The 20,371-nt window shown below is 40.7% G+C and overlaps 3 protein-coding genes and 1 pseudogene across 4 annotated transcripts in view; all 4 read left to right on the forward strand.

The window, feature by feature from the left end:
- The window catches only part of LOC110060309 (uncharacterized), an 18,333-nt gene extending 16,303 nt beyond the window's left edge, over positions 1–2,030 (forward strand). Inside the window, exon 4 of the mRNA XM_089290430.1 lies at positions 816–2,030. Within this exon, the coding sequence (XP_089146556.1) occupies positions 816–1,156 (341 nt within the window). The 3' untranslated portion in view covers positions 1,157–2,030. The remainder of the gene's footprint in view (positions 1–815) is intronic.
- An 84-nt stretch (positions 2,031–2,114) lies between these two features.
- On the forward strand, positions 2,115–11,047 carry LOC110060245 (uncharacterized; annotated as a pseudogene). Its single transcript, XR_016207484.1, has 4 exons — positions 2,115–2,653; positions 5,368–5,724; positions 6,513–7,304; positions 9,742–11,047. The product of XR_016207484.1 is annotated as an uncharacterized LOC110060245 (transcript).
- A 422-nt stretch (positions 11,048–11,469) lies between these two features.
- Positions 11,470–14,469, forward strand: LOC149112558 (adenosine receptor A2b-like). The gene has a single exon (XM_089290432.1). The coding sequence runs from the start codon at positions 13,036–13,038 to the stop codon at positions 14,038–14,040; it is 1,005 nt and encodes a 334-aa protein (XP_089146558.1). The 5' UTR covers positions 11,470–13,035; the 3' UTR covers positions 14,041–14,469.
- Positions 14,470–15,162: 693 nt separating this feature from the next.
- On the forward strand, positions 15,163–19,827 carry LOC110060277 (adenosine receptor A2a-like). The gene has a single exon (XM_020767034.2). It carries the CDS (start codon positions 17,714–17,716, stop codon positions 18,716–18,718), a length of 1,005 nt encoding a protein of 334 aa, XP_020622693.2. The 5' UTR covers positions 15,163–17,713; the 3' UTR covers positions 18,719–19,827.
- The last annotated feature ends 544 nt before the right edge of the window (positions 19,828–20,371 follow it).

Here is a 20,371-nt window from a genome sequence, read left to right on the forward strand (position 1 = left end):
TAGGCTTGGCTAGATCTATATATGATCTTCGACGGAAATAGGTCATCTACCACGATATGTGTCCCAGTGTAATCTCTGACAAATTTAATTTCGGTGGTAAATTCTTCATCTAACGACTTACTACTTCTGCCATGTATTTGTGTTGTTCTTGATAGAGCGGTTTTCACTTGAGTGTTGAAAGTAATTTGCCTTTGTTTCTGTTTTGTATCGCTACGCTAAGCGATTGGCTTAAAAAACGGGCGCCATTCTGTCATCCAATCAGAGATAAAACCAAAACCAATCGCCACTCACTCAAACAAGTTTTCCCTCCCTTGGCATCAGCTACAGGCATTTGCTTGGAGATTTGAGTAATTTAGTGCGTTGTCCGTCTCCTTTGTGATTGGCTAGAGTGATTACTTTTTTTTTTTTTAATTTTTAATTTTTTAATTTTTTTTTTATTTTATTCCTCCAATTCCTAGCTAATGCATAGATATGTAAATATAACGTAAAGAAAGTAAATAGTAACCGATAGTACTTCGTAAGGAAGAAAAAAACGCATAAAACAGAAATTACATCACTTAAATTGAATTAAATTGTATATTGGAATGAGAGGAGAGGGGCACATCTAGATAAACTAATTTTGTGCCCCTAAACGTTATGTATAACTTGAGATTATTAATAAAAAGAAAAAGAAAAAGAAGAGGAAAAAATGACAAAATATCTTAGTGATTACTTTGACTTTGCTTTAGGATACTCAAATAAAAACCGCGCTATCTAGCAACTCAGATGAATTACTCACATATCTTGATGCATTTCGTGTCTTTCGTCTCCCTTAGCGATTTACTATTACCGCTGGTCACAGGACCCGTTTACCCAAGGCTCATTTTCAGAACCTGTTGTGGGCTTTACTTCCGAGGATTTTAACAAGCTTGGACAGAACCTGGGGCGACTCTACTTTGCTGGCGAAGCGACGAGCAAGGAGTGGTATGGTTACATGCAAGGAGCCTACTTGACTGGAGAAGAGAAAGGGAAACTGATCGCGTGTCAGATTCTCCCAAATGAGAGTGAATGTAAAGCTCCAGAGAAGAAAAAGCCGAAGAGTGAAGCAACGTTTGCGGCGAGATCTGCAGCTGGAGTTTTAGTGTTTTCTTTTTTGTGTTCACTTTTGTGGATGTGAACTGTAGTTTAACAAGACTGTTCCTTTAAGAGACGTTTCCTTGTAGTAAGCTACAGAAACATCGTACATCCGTAGAGTTAGATTGAAGTTAACTAGAAGGTTTTATCCATCAATACTTTTGTCAAGTAGAAGCCCTCTGAAACTCATTGTTATTACAAATGTTAACCTAGAAAGCAAAGCTCAACAGAAATAACCATTACTCGTTTGCCGTTGCCTGCACACTCGTTTGAAATGATTATTTTAGCGTCTTGTGTTATAGTGTGCTGGTATCGACCATCGAACTACAAGTCCTTTTTAGCGGTTTTTGATTTTCCTTTCAAAAACGTCGATCACATCATTGGAAGGCAAGCCTTTGGTAATGGTCGGTTGCTATTACTGTTCTAGTTTAGGCCTAGACTAACTCTTAAGAGTTTAAAGGGAATGTTTTCGGGCAGGAAACCAGCGTTGAACAAGTGAAACTCTTAGTCCAAGAATCTAGCCAATCATATCACGTGTCTCCAGAGCCTTCTTTTCCTCGTGCCTAAGCCTCACCCATTTCAGTAGAGGGACAGGTGGCTCTGGGAACGAGAATAGAATAAATGTAAAGCTTTGTGATTACCTGGACAAGAAACGGCTCATTTTCGCCTTGATGCAGGAAACTTCGGAGGGAAAAATGGTGGAAATCACTGTTCGTGGGAAGAACAAACGTGATACGTTATTTAACTATTGTAAACTCCCTGAAAGCCACCCTTCTTAAACTCTTAGCTTGTTACAGAAGGTCTAGACTCCCATGAATTAACCCAGAACTACAATAGCACGAGCTGTTGACATAATGATGTTTTGAAAAAGAAAATTTTCATTCTGAAAATCGAAATAAACGCGTGATTGTCTTTTCTTTTTTTCTCGACGTGTTTTCTTTTAAAAATACAAACATTTTTCCGTGTATTTTTCTATCGAGTTTTATCGGAAACACTCAAGAAACTTTCAACTGGAGGGAGAATCTCGAAAAAGCTGTGGAAACACTCGCCACCGGCTGCTCGTGTTCCGACAGCATTTCTTGTTCTCCTAAACTCCCATTCGGGTTTCCGTAACTCGATAGAAACACGGAAACCTCTTTCTTTTTATAATTTATATGAGGACAATAGTTGTCGTAACTTGGCTTAACTTACGTAAAGTAAAATACTGCCGGTTACAAGTTACGTGCCTGGGGAACAGTGCTGCCTGGATCTCTGCGCGCAAATTTGCTGATAATAACGACTAATAATTGTTCCGAACTAGCCTAAAAGAAAACAATATTTTTGACCTTCAGGTTTTGTTTGTTTCAGTGAGTTTGCTGATTTATTTGATCTTCTGACCCGTGACGTGAGGTTGATAGGCACTGAAATCTTCGGAACCACCCAGTATGCAAAAATCACTAATCATTCGACCGTTGTAAGTGACAATATTTGTTGCCTTTTAACGGTGCGTCGACCCTGCTACTGTACACAGTCAAATTGGGAAATCATAGAGCCAAACTAGGTATTTATCATTGTGTTTTTATTTCACATTCTGACAAGGTGCAGGTCAAGGTATGATCTGAGAAAAAAATAGGCTAGGCATACTTATGCGACAATAACCCTTCCACTCGCGAAGACAACCTTGAATCAGTGAACTAAACGGTGTCATAACTTTTAAGCTTAGCCGAGCACGAAGCTTCGTGTTGAACAGCGAAAAGCATGTAACAAAACGAAACGAATTTAAATCGAACTAAGTCGAGTAATATAGAGCTAAAGCGAACCATTGGATCATTCTTGCCACTCATAAATTTGGAATCAAACATACGTAACTGACGCAAGGCAAAGGAAAACGTGTGCGAGCGAGCAACGATTGGGTTTTGTTTTGCTTCTGACTGGATAGAAAATGGCGTGACGGGTGAAAAGGGATCAAGCTAGCAGATGAAAGAATTGTGGCAAAAGCTACTGAAAATACTGATCTGACAAATGCAGTGGTTTCTCAAAACCTCAAAACCTGGGTCGCCAAGCAGCTCTGGTAAGGTCTCACATGAATGGCTTGAGACGCTTTGAGAGGACAACGGAACAAACAATAGAAACAATGCCCCTCGCCTCAAATCAATAACAGTTGGTGACAAGCAAAAGAATTACGAGCTTACGAGAGCTGTACGGGTCCGAAAATGATCCCAGGACCGCAAACGATCACCAAATTGGACCGCAAATGATCCCGGACCGGAAATGATCCCCATATTGGACCGCAAATGATCCCGACAGAAAATATGGAATGGCATGGATTTGTACCAGAGGAAGGTGAAAGCATATAAAATAATTTCACAACAAAAACAGCATGTTTCATTATTTTAAAAGAAATATTACACACTTGCTTTTTTGGTTTTCGAAGGCTACTGACTTAGAAAAACACTATTAAAATTCTATATATACCTGAAAGAAAAAAAAAAAAAAAAAAGAAAAAGCAAAAAACTTCCGACAATAGTAAATCACCAAAGAGTTGAAAGTGGAAAATGCAGGACTTGCATATCGCTAGCTGCTAACGCAAAAAGATGGCAACTGGTTTTTCCATGTGACGAATGACCAGTTAAGTCGCCTCGGAAGAGTATTTCACAGTGCCACAAAATTGCGCTCTGACGCGGTAAACTGCGAACTAACCCAATCTTGGAAAACGGGACATCTATCTGCGTAGAATGACTATGGCTGATGAGTGGGGTGATTGGATTGCTTTATGGGCCCTAATTAATACGCTCGTAATCCCCGGGGCAGTTGCGAAAGTATCAAGCCTATATAAAATAGGTTCGATTACCAGGAGAAAGGGGATTGAATGTCATCTATTAGGTGATTGTCAAAACGGAGTACAAGCGACTGGAGATGTGGCCTTGTTTGACTATGAAGCTAAGCTTCTTTACCATAGCCAGGAACCAATGGCTCTTCAGAATCCCAACTACCAAAGCAAAAATACGGCCAAGGACAAATTACAGAATCTGAAAAAAAATTGAATGCTACACACAAGGTGTTTTACCCGGGGGGGGGGGGGTACTCCCTTATATGAGCTATATAGGTATGTGCGGCCGCAAAGGGTAGGGTTTTTCAGCCGTTTTGGTCATAAATAGGGTATCGATTTTGGCCATTTTGGTCTTAGATGGGGTATGGTTTTAGCACTTTAGACCTGAATTGGGTATGTTTCTTGGAACAAGCTACTTTTTCATCATTATCAATAAGACCGTCAACAAACGCCCTTCATAACTTATGTTTACGGGAACTGTGCCAACCGCAACGGTCATAAATAGGGTATCGAATTTTTGGCCAGGTCATAAATAGGGTAGTAAAAATTGCAGATTTTGGTCATAAATAGGGTAAGGGTTTTGGGAAGTGGGCCGCACACCCCCGCCCAACTTTTCTGGAAGTACCTCCGGGATGTATTACAGGTCTACTCGGGTTTGTAATACATGTAGTTGCTTTATGGCTGCATTTTAGTTTGAAACTTAAGCCGCAGCGTCACATGTTGGACGAAAGCTTATTAATTCTAGAGCATTGAGTTCTTGTTGCTGTTGTTGCCAGCCGGGCGACATTATTGGACTCATAAAATTGGATTTTACAATAAAACCGAATTATCAATGTTTAACTAAGGAAGCATATGAAGCATACGTTGCGTTGTCAACAAGAATCTGGACCTAATTTTAAAATTGCCAAGAAATCAAATTTCCTGCCTGCAACCCAAGTCCATTTTGATAATTCAGTGGTGCAATTCATAGCATCGTAACAAACTTCAGTCGAAATTATGAAATGGAAGGTAGTTGCAAGCCATTATTTAAGATGGTTTTAATGAAAATATCGCTATTCACGCTAGTTCCTTATCCACACCAATCCACCATCCATACCAGTCCTTATGTTTCGGTCCGGATCATTTGCGGTCCAATTTGAGGATCATTTGTGGTCCAATTTGGGGATCCTTTGCGGTCCGGGATCCTTTGCGGTCCGGGATCATTTGTGGTCCAGGGATCATTTGCGTATCCGTACAGAGCTGCTATCGTTCTGCAAAACTTAAAACATTGAATAACAGGATACCGAGGTTACTGTAAATGAAACTCTTCCAAAACTGTGGGGATGCAAATTAAGTCGTAAGTAGTTTAAGAATGTTGGCAGCCACTCATCGGAAGGATCGATCGACTCCTTGCGCTCGGCTAATGTCACATTTTCGCTCAGGTTGTTTTGGTATATTATTTACAGAATGCACATCACGAGAATTACGATCTTGGTTGTGATGCTGTTCGTATCGGTGGAAAGATCTTCATCTTCACCAGTACAGGTAAACAAAACCAAAGTCCTCATCCTTGGCGCTGGACTCTCAGGAATCAAAGCAGCAAAGACACTGCTGGACAAAGGCATCACTGACTTTCTGATTCTTGAAGGACAGAATTACACTGGAGGCAGAATACATGCTGTGCCATTTGCGGGTTTAAAAATCGAGGCAGGAGCGAACTGGATTCAGTTCACAAACGTCGAAGATACAGCGCCGTTCGTGAAGCTGAAAGACGAGAAAAACTTGAATGGTATTCTTTCTAATTACTCTGACTTTCTCGTGAGGTAAGTTTGTCCTTATGTATAAACTTGGTCTGGACAGGTCTCGACAACGCAATTTCGTGACTTTAATTTCGGAGGGCGATATTTTCAGACGGTGAAAAAGAAAGGAAGAGAGAAAAAGAAAAAATAGAGAGAGACAAAAAGAAAGTAATATGTGTGTTTTTATTGACTCACATGTACCCCAAGCTTTGAAAAATTACTCAGAAGTGGATAAACCACAATCGCAAAGAATTAGTTCCAGATATATACGATTGAGATTCTTGCACGTGCTTTCTCTTCCCCCTACGAACTGCGGACCACCTCTTGTCTGTATCTCACAAGAGCGGGGCGATTTATACAGGTAAAAAGTTACATAGACTAACATCTAAATCCCAAAACAAAAGGTCCGATCTTAACATTATCCGAAACTATGATTCAAGTCAAGCTTTCATTGAACATGGTCCGACATTAGGAAAATTAGGAAAATTGATTTACGCCACACCGTGTCGTATCAAGGCCCCACATTATTGTAAGGGTTGAACCAAAATTTTTGGACTATTTAATACGCAATCAAAACCCAGAGAAGGGGAGGGGGGAGGGGGGGATCAGAGATAATTAGAGAATTGACTTGCTTATGAGATGATTAGTTACAACTCCTTGCTTTTCAGAATTAGCCAAACAGCCTTCACTGTCGCTTGAGCGCATTTCCATAAGTTGTCACAGATTATAAATGTACCTATATAGACATGGCAGTGTTAGATGATTATCTCATTTTAATACTATATAATTGAACTTATTTCTCATTTTCACAGAGACGAAGAAGGCAATGATATCACTGATTTTTCAGTTTATGACGAATATCTTGACAAAGTAGACAGACACGTTGAAGAATACCTGGAAGCAAGGAAAGAAACAGAATTGCCAGATATTCCAGCTCGTGTTGGTCTCCAGTTAATGGGATGCAAAACTGAAAAACAACCGATCAGGAAAGTAGTTGAATACTTCAACTTTGATTTCGAGTATGGAAAGCGCCCAGAACTGACGTCTTTCTTCCAGCTGTCTGAGGGAGGAGATGAATTCTTTGTCTCTGACCAGCGCGGGTTTTGGTCAATGTTTGAAGATATCTATCAACCCTTGACCGACCGAATTTTATTGGGCATAACCGTGACAGAAATCAAGTATTCTGACACATCATTTGAAGTTACCACATCCAATGGCGACAAAGTTATCGCAGATTACGCTCTGTGTACATTCAGTACTGGAGTGCGACATAGTGACTTTTAACCCACCCCTCCCTGAATGGAAAAAGGAAGTGATCTTTAAAAACCCGTTGACGGTTTACACGAAAATCTTCCTGAAATTTCCAAGCAAATTCTGGGACGATCACGAATATATCCTGTACGCCTCTGAAGTGCGCGGTCGTTTTCCCGTGTTCCAAGACTAGGAAAGATCAGGCATTTTACCAAATGGAAGCAACATTTTATTGGTCACTGTGACGGAGGACGACGGGAGAAGGATTTAACGACAAGCATACAATGAAACCAAGGCAGAGGTCATGAAAATGCTTAGAGAGATTTACGGACAGGGGATTCCTGATGCAACAGGTAAGGATAAGCAACTTTAACTTTAATATTGGGCAGCAAGAACCTCCTTTACTTGCACCCTTTTGGTAGTAGTTACATTTCAAGGGAAGAATTGTGTGGAATAAAAAACAATGGAGGCAGAAAAATTTATTAGCTGCTACAAATAAGAGAGGTACAGTGTCCGAGGTAGAATTAAGGCGTTAACCTGGCTACTACCAAACAAGTAAAGGCTTGTCTCAGATTTGCGCGAAGCCACGCACAGCTGTTTCAGTCTATACGCATCGCACTCTCAAAAATGCGCTGGGTGTCGCGCTGGGGGTAGGGGGAGTGGTCATTTTGAAATGCATGGTATTACGGAATTATATATTTGTCATTTTTCACGATATGCGTTTCGGAAAAATCTCTGAAGAAATTTAATTTAGTCGGTGAAGTCATCATCCAGCCGCGACTCACAACTTTTCCAGGGTATTTGTGTTGTTCTTAACATAGCGGTTTTCACTTGATATTCGCATTTGCTCTGCTTTTCATTACTTCGTTACGCGATTGCCTTAAAAAACAAAAACTCGCGCCATTTACTCGATCAGAAGTGAAACGAAAACCAATCGTGACTCGCTCGCATACGTTTTCCCGCGCTTCGCGTCACCTACATGTATTTTCATGGAATTTTGATTGGTTAAGTGCGTTGGTTGTCTGCTTCCCTTGTGATTAACCAGAATGATTACTTTCGTTTCCGTACTCATCCGCTTCGTTTAGATACTCATCCACTCTATCCAGCATCTCTACAGCCTGCGAGATCGAGCATCCGGTTTTTTCGGTTCTTGTTTGGTGCGGTGCCGAGAAAGATCGATTTCCGTGACGTTAAAACTTTTGTTTTATTGTTGACCAATAAAATTCATCGATAGAATGTGACACTCAGACGAGAACCGGCGACAATTTTGCGTGAAATGGGATTGATAGACCTACACGACTCTTGCGGTTCATTTAAACATTTGCCGTTATCTTTGGGGTTTCGGTCTCTCGATCTTTGTTTGCTTTACACGTGTTCCTGAAGGGCACTTTACGCTGTTCTTTTAGGAGGAATGTTAAGTAGAGTGGAGTCGTTAGACTGTACCATGGCAAATTCTTTGGAAACCACACGAAAAGTCGAGGAGGCTTGTCGTTTCAATTAGTATAGGTAATCATACAGTTCGGAGTTCAGTTTGGAATTAATTTGCACAAGTGAGTTTTTCAGCTTTTTGAACTGAAAACTCACAAGTGCTAGTTAACTCCAGATGGAACGAGAAAAACCGTATGATTTCTGATAAATAATATAAACGTAAAAAAATTTCCGTGGCGGAAGTGCCGGAAGATCTTTCTTGAAGCCATTTTTTCTCATGTAAGAAAACTGTTTTCAAAGTTTTTCGTCATCATTTCAAGTGATATCATTGGCCTAGAAAATTTCCTTTTGTCGTTCAGCCAATCATAACCCAGAATTACGATGTGTAATTTGCACTGGTGTTACACTTGAACTGCACTGCTCTCAGCCAATCAGAATCGAGTAATTTTTTTATCATATTATTAGGGGTGTAATTCAAAGATTTTAGTCTTGCTGTACTGAACCTGTTCAGGACGAAACGTAAAGGCTCTATGTTTAGCTGTCAAAGTATCTTTTAGGGTACACTCGAAGAAATAACAAACAAAAAACGTCTTCATTTCTCATTTAGGAGCGGTTTGCTTACTTTCATTTTATATTGTGACACCGGGCCCGGCCATTTGATTAGATCGAACTGTTGTAAATACACTATGTGGCTTCTTATTCGGCTACGTCGGAGTCTGCTACATGTATAGCTTCACTTCAAGAGAGCTATTCGTTTGTCTAAGGGCTGACGTTCTTTGTTTCTTTGTCTCTCGAGCTCGATGTTTATGTTTGTACCTCAGTTCTTCGTTCTGGCATCACCAAATGAAGCTGCTCTACATTTGGGCAAGTCTGTTAACTGTTTTACGTGTTGTATGTGCCACTGTTTGGCTTCTCGGAAGTTGGATTCACACAAGAATACACAATAGGTAAAGCCTTAAATATAACAGACTTTCCACGTCCAGTTGGAAGATTAACGGAAAAAAAAAATCGCTCCTCTAGCTATTCAGCAACAAAACGCAATACTTCCTCTTGACGCTTATTTTCGCTATCAAACCCGAAAACTTCACAAACTTTCCTGAACACGATGAACGTATCTTCCACCTTTTTCCAGGCACGATCTCTGCGTGTTACTTCTTCGGATATGCATGGTGAAATGTAATTGGTTAACCAATTACATTTCACCATGCATATCCGAAGAAGTAACGGAAAACGTTCTAGTCGCTCATCTTCGCAGACGGTTTTTCTCGGCGCATGAAACAAGTGCCAAGAAAACCCGGACGCTCTGGCAGGCAAGCATCCTAACGAATTGCTTACATTTCTTAACGCGTTTTGTCCTTTTAGCGATTTACTATTACCGCTGGTCACGGGACCCGTTTACCCAAGGTTCATATTCAGAACCTGTTGTGGGCTTTACTTCCGAGGATTTTAACAAGCTTGGACAGATCCTGGGGCGACTCTACTTTGCTGGCGAAGCGACGAGCGAGGATTGGTATGGTTTCATACAAGGAGCCTACTTTACAGGAGAAGAGAAAGGGAAACTGATCGCGTGTCAAATTCTCTCAAGTGACAGTGAATGTAAAGCTCCAGAAAAGGAAAAGCCGAAAAGCAAAGCAACGTTTGCGGCTAGATCTGCAGCTGGAGTTTTGGTGATTTCACTTTTGTGTTCACCTTTGTGGATTTAAACTGTATCACAGGGAGCTCTCACATCCGTTTAGAATATGAATAAAAGATTAACCTACCTTTATCGCGCGTGTTTTGTGGTTTGTGGCGGCCATTTTGAATTTTTTAATACGCGGTCTGCTAGTGCGAGGTCTGGAACCGAAATTACGGAAGTCCTGGGACGGGCGGGAAAATTTGCAAATTCTCAGAGGAGCCGATCGCTTACCGAGGATAATAAAGTGACTAAAGTGATATTTTCTTAGAGCTCCGAGCAGGCTCCAAGCGATTTCTGTAATTTTGGTTCCAGATCTCGTACTAGCAGACCGCGCGCGTGTTAAAAATTCAAAATGACCGCCACAAAACACAAAACACGCGCGATAAAGGTAGGTTAATCTTTCATTCATAGTCTAAACGGATGCGAGGGCTCCCTGTGCTGTAGTTAAACAATGGAACGTTTCAGTTAAGAAACTTGCGTCTAAAAGTAGAAGCTGGTGGAAATTCATATCTGTGACTGTAAATTTACGTTTAGGCAGTTGTAAAGGCTATGTAGTTTGTTTGTCCATTACAGAAAGGTCACTAGGTGTGTTGCACTGAGCCTTATGAAACGACACACACTTTTGTAATTAGGGTTTTCACTTTCATTTCACTTGCAAGTTTGTGATATTGAACGTATTGAAGTTATTAAAGCTGTAATCAACGTGAGTGCGGAATAGATCTTTTTGATATAGCCTGGCCAGTTTGTTGACCCATTTTAGATCATGTAATGATACTGTTGAGAATTTTGATGACCTGATTGATAATCGCACGGCAGTTATATACATAATTTAAAAGCAGTTGTGAAACTAAAGCCTGAAAAAAAAAAAAAAAAAATTGAAAAAATTCAGGCTTGAACGCAGTTCAAATATAAGATCTTTCATATATTTACTTGTACTCTTGAGAATTCTTGCTTTCAAAGTTTAAAACAATAATAAATCTATTACAACGTGTATTTTGAATTTTTAGATTATAGCTACTGTTTACCCGTTAATGGAGCTGATCGTGCATTTTTTACATAATAAGTCAAATTATTCTCGTAAAATTAGCCACTCGCTTTTGTACCTACCACATTTTGACGTCATCTGCACCTTTGTCCCGGATGTTGTGCTGCCAGAGCAAAAAACCGCCCCTTCTCAGATGCAATATTTTCGATTTTTTATGCTGTATTTTAAGCCAACTAAAAGTCGGTGTTCCTATGTTTTCTAGGAAAATAATGCAGTTTCTAGGCCTTGAAAAACTGTTTAAGTATTCGCGCTCTCTCTCATGTGTCCTCTAGTGATTCTTTCTGACCTCAAGCGTGCATTATTAGGTAGCATTAGGTAAAGTCTGCATACGAGCGAAGTGGCCCATCAGGCCGGCACTTACCTAAGGTTTCCGGCTGAAGTATGAGGCGACTAAGAGTATTTCTACCTTCCCCTGTATGGGATGAATTAAACCAGCATTAAATTCGCCCGGCGCTACCCAGTTATACACCGGGGTTGAGAGTAGACTTCGAGCAGTCCCTCTTTCGCTTAGTCCGTCGTGCGTGACGCGAAGGAAAACCGCGAGAAAAAAAATGGCGAGCGGTATTTCGCGCGGCCATTTTCTTCTCGCGGTTTTCTTTCGCGTCACGCACGACGGACTATGCGAAAGAGGGACTACTCGTAGTCTAGGTTGAGAGAGGCACGGTGGGAGTAAGAGGCACGGTGAGAGCAAAAGCACCACACTGTCTCCGGCAGGGCTCGGACTCAGACCGCTCGGGGCACTAACGATGAGGCCACCGTACCTCCGTTGATTCTGTTTCGTAAACGGACGATGCCATCATTGGTAACCATGCCTTTCAGAATGGACGATGCCTGCTTTTTTTAGGCCTGGACAAGGTAGAAACTGGTTAAAATTCGTTGGTGGAGTCCAACGCACTCACCAAATGCTTAATTGTTTATATTCAAACTGGTTTGCTTGCGGTTAGCTTTTATTGGATGGTTGGGGCAGCTCTATCAATATTTAAGAAAGTCAGCTTTTAAAATTAAACTTGCGGAAATTTGGCGGATCAACCTGGTAGTATAGTGGTATAAGAGATCATAAGAGGGACGTTAGGAAACAGATGTTCCGAGTTCGATATTTTGCGGTTACTTACAAATTTTCCTTTTTCTTTAATTTAGTAGGGAAAAATTCGTTGAGAGTTAAAAAAATTTCCAAGTGTCGCGAAAATGGCATCGACCGTTCACGAAACGGACAACTGCTGCGCCTCCACATTATTTTCTTAAAGAACATGGGAAACCATCTGCCATTTGGTAAATACGAAATTAAAGTGGTTTCTTGGACAAATACCGATATCTAAATTTTATTAATTTCATAGTGAGGTAATGTCGCTCAATTATTTAGTAGCAGCTAGTCACTTTAAATTAGTTTCCTGGCTCTATGGCGACGGATTTCTTCGCGCCATTAGAAGAATGAAGAAAGAAAACCACTGAGATCCGGGTACCAATACATATTAGAGACAGGTGGTTAATTAAACGCATGGCACATAGCATCAATCTATTTTATGACGTTTACGTCTTCTTTGATTTTATCATCACTAGAATTAATTTGACGGGCAAACAACACGAAAGGGTTAAGTTTTAACACGAAAATGATAATTATATGTAGACCTTATTGCAAACATCCGGGGAGCGAGCTCTGAATTTCAATCTTCTTCGTTTACAGGGGATTGTCATGGCGAGTAAAGAAGTCAGTTATGATCCAGAAAGAGATGTACTTAACAGAAACGAATAAATAAAGAGCCTTGTAAAATTTCACTGAAATCGATAACAGCCGGAGGCGAAAGTATCGTCATAATACACGGTAGAGTGAGTAAAAACAGCCCATTTAGTATTTTATGAAAATATTTACATTTGGCAGGTTCGTAGCTCTTCGTGAAACATTCTGCACGGCAAACGCACCGTGCCTTGTGGGAATATCATGGAGACGCCATCTTGTGAAGTACATGTGTTGCAGTACTTTCCCTTAAACACCGAAGTTAGAGACTTCCGTGCGACATACATCGCTAACTGTGTCTTCAACTGTTTCCTGTGTTATAACGCCATTATGTTGAACATTGTGACGATCCACGCGATAAGGAAAACTTGCTTACCAAAGACTTTGAAGACATTGCTCTTAAGTCTGGCTGTTTCTGATGTTTGTGTCGGCCTATTGGGTCAGCCATTTTACATCTCTCTTCTGGTCAAAGGGCTACAACAAGAAAATCCAGACTGCAACACTTACATGGTTTTCGATCTGATGATGGGTCTCTTTCCCATAGCTTCGTTCCTGGGGGTCGTGGCTGTAAGCGTAGACAGGTTCTTGGCGATTCAGTTTCATCTCAGATATCAGGAACTTGTGACTTACAAGCGAGTTGTTGCTGTGGTAATCTCGATATGGCTGACGAGTTTAAGCTTCTCTTTGGTAGCGCTGTGGGTTCCGTCCGATGTTAAGTTCATAATTTTATACGTTGGCGGAGCTGTGGGTTTCCTTCTTACAACGGCGGTCTACATCAAGATATATTTAGTCGTACGTCGCCACAAGAATCAGATTCAAGCCAACCGTGTACAACGAGAAGCACAGGCGAGTTGTGAAACTGCGAGTTTTGCTAGCCTTCGAAAATCTGCAGTCGGTATATTTTATGTATATCTCGTGTTTTGGGTTTGTTATCTGCCTTTCTTTATCTCCATGGGCGCCATTAGGATCGGCGGACCGAGCATCAGTTTAAAAAGACTTTTTCTTTTCGCAGTGACTCTTGCGTACCTCAACTCATCATTGAACCCAGTAATTTACTGCTGGAAGATGAGACACATTCGATTCGCTATCATGGACATACTGCGGAACATGATTCGGCATAGAAATCGCCCGCGGGACCATAAGACTGGTCATTATTTGAAACAACTCTCCACATTGACAGCTGTCGAGAACATTAACAGCAAGGGCTGAATGAACACAAGAGAGAGAGAAGGACAGAGGGAGAGAGGGAGCGGGAGAGAGAGAGAGAGCTTAGGCCGAGTAATACGGGCAACACTTTATTTCAACTTGCTGCGCAACATTGTTGCATTGTTACAAAGTTCAACTCATGCCTACTTCGCGCAACATGTTGCACCCTCTTGCAACACGGGTGGTAATACGCGTGACAAAACTTTTCCACTTGCAGCTCACGACAAAAATGTTGCGCTGCAAGTTGAAAGAAAATGTTGGCCGGAATACTCCGTCTTAATAAAAGCGGTAATTCTAGGTGATAAATCACCCAGGCTAAACCTGATACTAGTCCAATACTTATGCCTCATAAAATGGAATCGCCTCAAGTTAAATGGTGGAAAAATAGCTTGAGTCTATAATAAAAAGATTAAAAGAGGGCTGAGTACTAGGCATATCGTAAAATTTTACTTCAAGAGTGCAAAGACTGATATTATCATTACCATACATTGAAGTTTCAATATCTATTTTGTGAGCTTGATATCATTTAGTCACTTGTCAAGCGTGGCTGCACAGCCACAGGGGTTTTCCGTTTTCACTGCATTTGCGATTACGAAAGAAAGAAAACGTAGATGATGCTTTTTTTTAAGAACAAAAAAAATTAAGAAAGAAACTTTTAACAAAGTATACGTATTACAAATTACAATATAAAACTACGTAACCGTGCTGTTACTACATCATCATTAGTACATCATACTACACCACGTAGTTAAACCGTGGGCTTCTAACAACAGCAAAAGGAGAGAAAAAAAAAAGTTAATTATGACAAGACACATAAACTGAAATAATTAAAATGAAAATGTAGATAATGTTGGTTAGATGTTGACGCGGAAAATATCTAAAACAACACAGAAGTAGCCAAGGAAGTATGACCATCATAGAATATCTAAAGACGAAAATGATCGAAAAAAGGGAGGGAAAGCAAAAGATTAAGAACCGAAAATTTCCATTCCGTTTGACTTAAAACAAAAAAAGCGAAATTAAATTCTAGAAACGTCCATTTCTGTTCATTGTCTGAGATGTTGCTGCCAACGCTCGGAAACTGAACGTGCACAAAGACATTACCCTCCATTTCGACGAAGTACTAGAAAATTCGGTTCGGGCATGCGCAGAAAGAAAAATGCTGAACCATTCTTTGCTCCTCTCTGGGAGATTTTCGTTAAAGGAACAATTTTGCTTTGGCTCGATTGAGCTACGTGTTTGTAGGCATACGTGATTCCGCCTAGACTACCAGTAGTCTCTCTTTCGCTGAGTCCGTCTTGCGTGACGCGAAAAAAAAAAAACCGCGAGGAAAAAACTAGCCTGCAGTGCAGGCGTCTTATTGGGGCGAGTTAGCGTTACAACCTTGCAACCGCCTTTTTGGACCGCCATGTTAGACGGTGGGGGATGGGGGAGGAGATTTTCTTCGCTCCATCCCTCCCCTATCCTTCCTCTTGCCTATCATTCACCCCCTTGGTAAAACTTTCTTTCTCTCCCCAGTCTTCCACTGCATGAAAAATTCAAGATGGCGGCTAAACTTTTTACGATGTGAGCGCTCGCTCGAAAAAATCTCGCCTGCTCTGCAGGCTAGGAAAAAACGGCCACTTGAAATCCTGCGGGCGAGACGTGCTTCTCGCCCCGCAGAAGTTCGCGTGGCCATTTTCTTTTTCCATGGATTTCTTTCGCAATACGCACGACGGACTAAGCGAAAGAGGGACTACTCGTAGTCTAGTTTTCTTGGGTATCATCAACTTTTTTGACGTATGTCTGCTGGATTACATTCTGCTGTCTCTAGTAAAGGATCGTCTTTGAACAGTACTCTATAGCATTACCCCTTACCCGAAAGAGAAAAGGATGATTTTGTCTTAAAAATATTTTATCTACCAAACCTAAGATGTCAAACTTGTAGAGTTACCAATATTTAGGTACCACTGATGTTAAGCGTCTGGTTTTGTTTTGCACAGTAATTAAAAAATTGTCGATTCTCTCTGTTTCGTTGACCAAATAGGCGTTGCCTCTTAATTGACAGATTTATTTGCTGACAAGAATCGTGATTGACATAAAATATATACATTGATTTAAAGGCGTTAGGTTATTGTGTTTCAAACCAGTTTTTCAGTAGAATCGAAGTGAGAAAGAAGTTATTTTAGTCTGTCTGTTAAACCCGCTCACCTGGAGAATCTGTTAAAGACTCAGTGCTAACCCGTAAACTGCGACTGTTGTAGCTACCCGCCACAGAAGTAAGTTGAAATTCAAGTTTACTGAATTTAACTTCGAGATAAAGATTTATTTGTGTTTGTTCTGATTGCGAATTATAAATGTATTTCTTTTAGATCGAATAATTATTAAACCTTGGCTTGATATTATGCGGTTTGTGGTGGTCTTTTGAGCTAGCCAGTTCCATGTGCAACATTTCAGATGGAGAATGTTATTTTCATCTTAGTTTGACAGCAAAATTAGCTCATTCTGAAAATGCGAACCATAGTAAGGAAACATCTCACTTGGTTTGATACTGAATGATCAGTTAAGTATGTGTGGACCCTGACTGTGTCTCGTTCCATAACCAACCTCGTTTCCAGGGCTTTTCTCTTGAATTTTCAAGGACAAAGCATTGAGAAAGAGATTGGTTCCATATCATGGTTGCAACAGACATAAGTTTACTTGATTGTGTCCCCGTCCTTTTCCTGACCTTGAAGAATTCTTTTTCCGCTGACCATTTCCTGATCTGTGGCAACCTTGTAAATAATCGCGAACGGGAAAGACCTTGACCTTGAGATCATAAGAGGGACGTTAGGAAACAGATGTTCCGAGTTCGATATTTTGCGGTTACTTACAAATTTTCCTTTTTCTTTAATTTAGTAGGGAAAAATTCGTTGAGAGTTAAAAAAATTTCCAAGTGTCGCGAAAATGGCATCGACCGTTCACGAAACGGACAACTGCTGCGCCTCCACATTATTTTCTTAAAGAACATGGGAAACCATCTGCCATTTGGTAAATACGAAATTAAAGTGGTTTCTTGGACAAATACCGATATCTAAATTTTATTAATTTCATAGTGAGGTAATGTCGCTCAATTATTTAGTAGCAGCTAGTCACTTTAAATTAGTTTCCTGGCTCTATGGCGACGGATTTCTTCGCGCCATTAGAAGAATGAAGAAAGAAAACCACTGAGATCCGGGTACCAATACATATTAGAGACAGGTGGTTAACTAAACGCATGGCACATAGCATCAATCTATTTTATGACGTTTACGTCTTCTTTGACTTTATTATCACTAGAATTAATTTGACGGGCAAACAACACGAAAGGGTTAAGTTTTAACACGAAAATGATAATTATATGTAGACCTTATTGCAAACATCCGGGGAGCGAGCTCTGAATTTCAATCTTCTTCGTTTACAGGGGATTGTCATGGCGAGTAAAGAAGTCAGTTATGATCCAGAAAGAGATGTACTTAACAGAAACGAATAAATAAAGAGCCTTGTAAAATTTCACTGAAATCGATAACAGCCGGAGGCGAAAGTATCGTCATAATACACGGTAGAGTGAGTAAAAACAGCCCATTTAGTATTTTATGAAAATATTTACATTTGGCAGGTTCGTAGCTCTTCGTGAAACATTCTGCACGGCAAACGCACCGTGCCTTGTGGGAATATCATGGAGACGCCATCTTGTGAAGTACATGTGTTGCAGTACTTTCCCTTAAACACCGAAGTTAGAGACTTCCGTGCGACATACATCGCTAACTGTGTCTTCAACTGTTTCCTGTGTTATAACGCCATTATGTTGAACATTGTGACGATCCACGCGATAAGGAAAACTTGCTTACCAAAGACTTTGAAGACATTGCTCTTAAGTCTGGCTGTTTCTGATGTTTGTGTCGGCCTATTGGGTCAGCCATTTTACATCTCTCTTCTGGTCAAAGGGCTACAACAAGAAAATCCAGACTGCAACACTTACATGGTTTTCGATCTGATGATGGGTCTCTTTCCCATAGCTTCGTTCCTGGGGGTCGTGGCTGTAAGCGTAGACAGGTTCTTGGCGATTCAGTTTCATCTCAGATATCAGGAACTTGTGACTTACAAGCGAGTTGTTGCTGTGGTAATCTCGATGTGGCTGACGAGTTTAAGCTTCTCTTTGGTAGCGCTGTGGGTTCCGTCCGATGTTAAGTTCATAATTTTATACGTTGGCGGAGCTGTGGGTTTCCTTCTTACAACGGCGGTCTACATCAAGATATATTTAGTCGTACGTCGCCACAAGAATCAGATTCAAGCCAACCGTGTACAACGAGAAGCACAGGCGAGTTGTGAAACTGCGAGTTTTGCTAGCCTTCGAAAATCTGCAGTCGGTATATTTTATGTATATCTCGTGTTTTGGGTTTGTTATCTGCCTTTCTTTATCTCCATGGGCGCCATTAGGATCGGCGGACCGAGCATCAGTTTAAAAAGACTTTTTCTTTTCGCAGTGACTCTTGCATACCTCAACTCATCATTGAACCCAGTAATTTACTGCTGGAAGATGAGACACATTCGATTAGCTATCATGGACATACTGCGGAACATGACTCGGCATAGAAATCGCCCGCGGGACCGTAAGACCGGTCATTATTTGAAACAACTCTCCACATTGACAGCTGTCGAGAACATTAACAGCAAGGGCTGAATGAACACAAGAGAGAGAGAAGGAGAGAAGGAGAGAGAGAGAGAGAGAGAGAGAGAGAGAGAGAGAGAGAGAGAGAGAGAGAGAGAGAGAGAGAGAGAGAGAGAGAGAGAGAGAGAGAGAGCGAGCGAGCTTAGGCCGAGTAATACGGGCAACAATTTATTTCAACTTGCTGCGCAACATCGTTGCATTGTTATAAAGTTCAACTCATGCCTACTTCGCGCAACATGTTGCACCCTCTTGCAACACGGGTGATAATACGCGTGACAAAACTTTTCCACTTGCAGCTCACGACAAAAATGTTGCGCTGCAAGTTGAAAGAAAATGTTGGCCGGAATACTCCGTCTTAATAAAAGCGGTAATTCTAGGTGATAAATCACCCAGGCTAAACCTGATACTAGTCCAATACTTATGCCTCATAAAATGGAATCGCCTCAAGTTAAATGGTGGAAAAATAACTTGAGTCTATAATAAAAAGATGAAAAGAGGGCTGAGTACTAGGCATATCGTAAAATTTTACTTCAAGAGTGCAAAGACTGATATTATCAGTACCATACATTGAAGTTTCAATATCTATTTTGTGAGCTTGATATTATTTAGTCACTTGTCAAGCGTGGCTGCATAGCCACGGGGGTTTTCCGTTTTCACTTCATTTCCGATAACGAAAGAAAGAAAACGTAGATGATGCTTTTTTTTAAGAACAAAAAAAAAAGTAAGAAAGACACTTTTAACAAAGTATACGTACTACAAATTATAATATAAAACTACGTAACCGTGCTGTTACTACATCATCATTAGTACATCATACTACACCACGTAGTTAAACCGTGGGCTTCTAACAACAGCAAAAGGAAAGGAAAAAAAACAGTTAATTATGACAAGACACATAAACCGAAATAATTAAAATGAAAATGTAGATAATGTTGGTTAAATGTTGACGCGGAAAATATCTAAAACAACACGGAAGTAGCCACGGAAGTATGACCATCATAGAATATCTAAAGACGAAAATGATCGAAAAAAGGGAGGGAAAGCAAAAGATTAAGAACCGAAAATTTCCATTCCGTTTGACTTAAAACAAAAAAAGCGAAATTAAATTCTAGAAACGTCCATTTCTGTTCATTGTTTGAGATGTTGCTGCCAACGCTCGGAAACTGAACGTGCACAAAGACATTACCCGCCATTTCGACGAAGTATTAGAAAATTCGGTTCGGGCATGAGCAGAAAGAAAAATGCTAAACCATTCTTTGCTCCTCTCTGCGAGATTTTCGTTAAAGGATCAATTTTGCTTTGGCTCGATTGAGCTACGTGTTTGTAGGCATACGTGATTCCGCCTAGACTACCAGTAGTCCCTCTTTCGCTGAGTCCGTCTTGCGTGACGCGAAAAAAAAAAAAAAAAAAATCGCGAGGAAAAAATGGCCGCTTGAAATCCTGCGGACGAGACGTGCTTCTCGCCCCCAGAAGTTCGCGTGGCCATTTTCTTTTTCCGTGGATTTCTTTCGCATCACGCACGACCGACTAAGCGAAAGGGGGACTACTCGTAGTCTAGTTTTCTTGGGTATCATCAACTTTTTTGACGTATGTCTGCTGGATTACATTCTGTTGTCTCTAGTAAAGGATCGTCTTTGGACAGTACTTTATAGCACTACCCCTTAC

This window comes from Orbicella faveolata, unplaced genomic scaffold (genome assembly GCF_042242905.1).
Source record: "Orbicella faveolata isolate gen_17 unplaced genomic scaffold, um_ofav_v1 contig_2, whole genome shotgun sequence".
In the NCBI taxonomy this organism is placed as follows: domain Eukaryota; kingdom Metazoa; phylum Cnidaria; class Anthozoa; order Scleractinia; family Merulinidae; genus Orbicella; species Orbicella faveolata.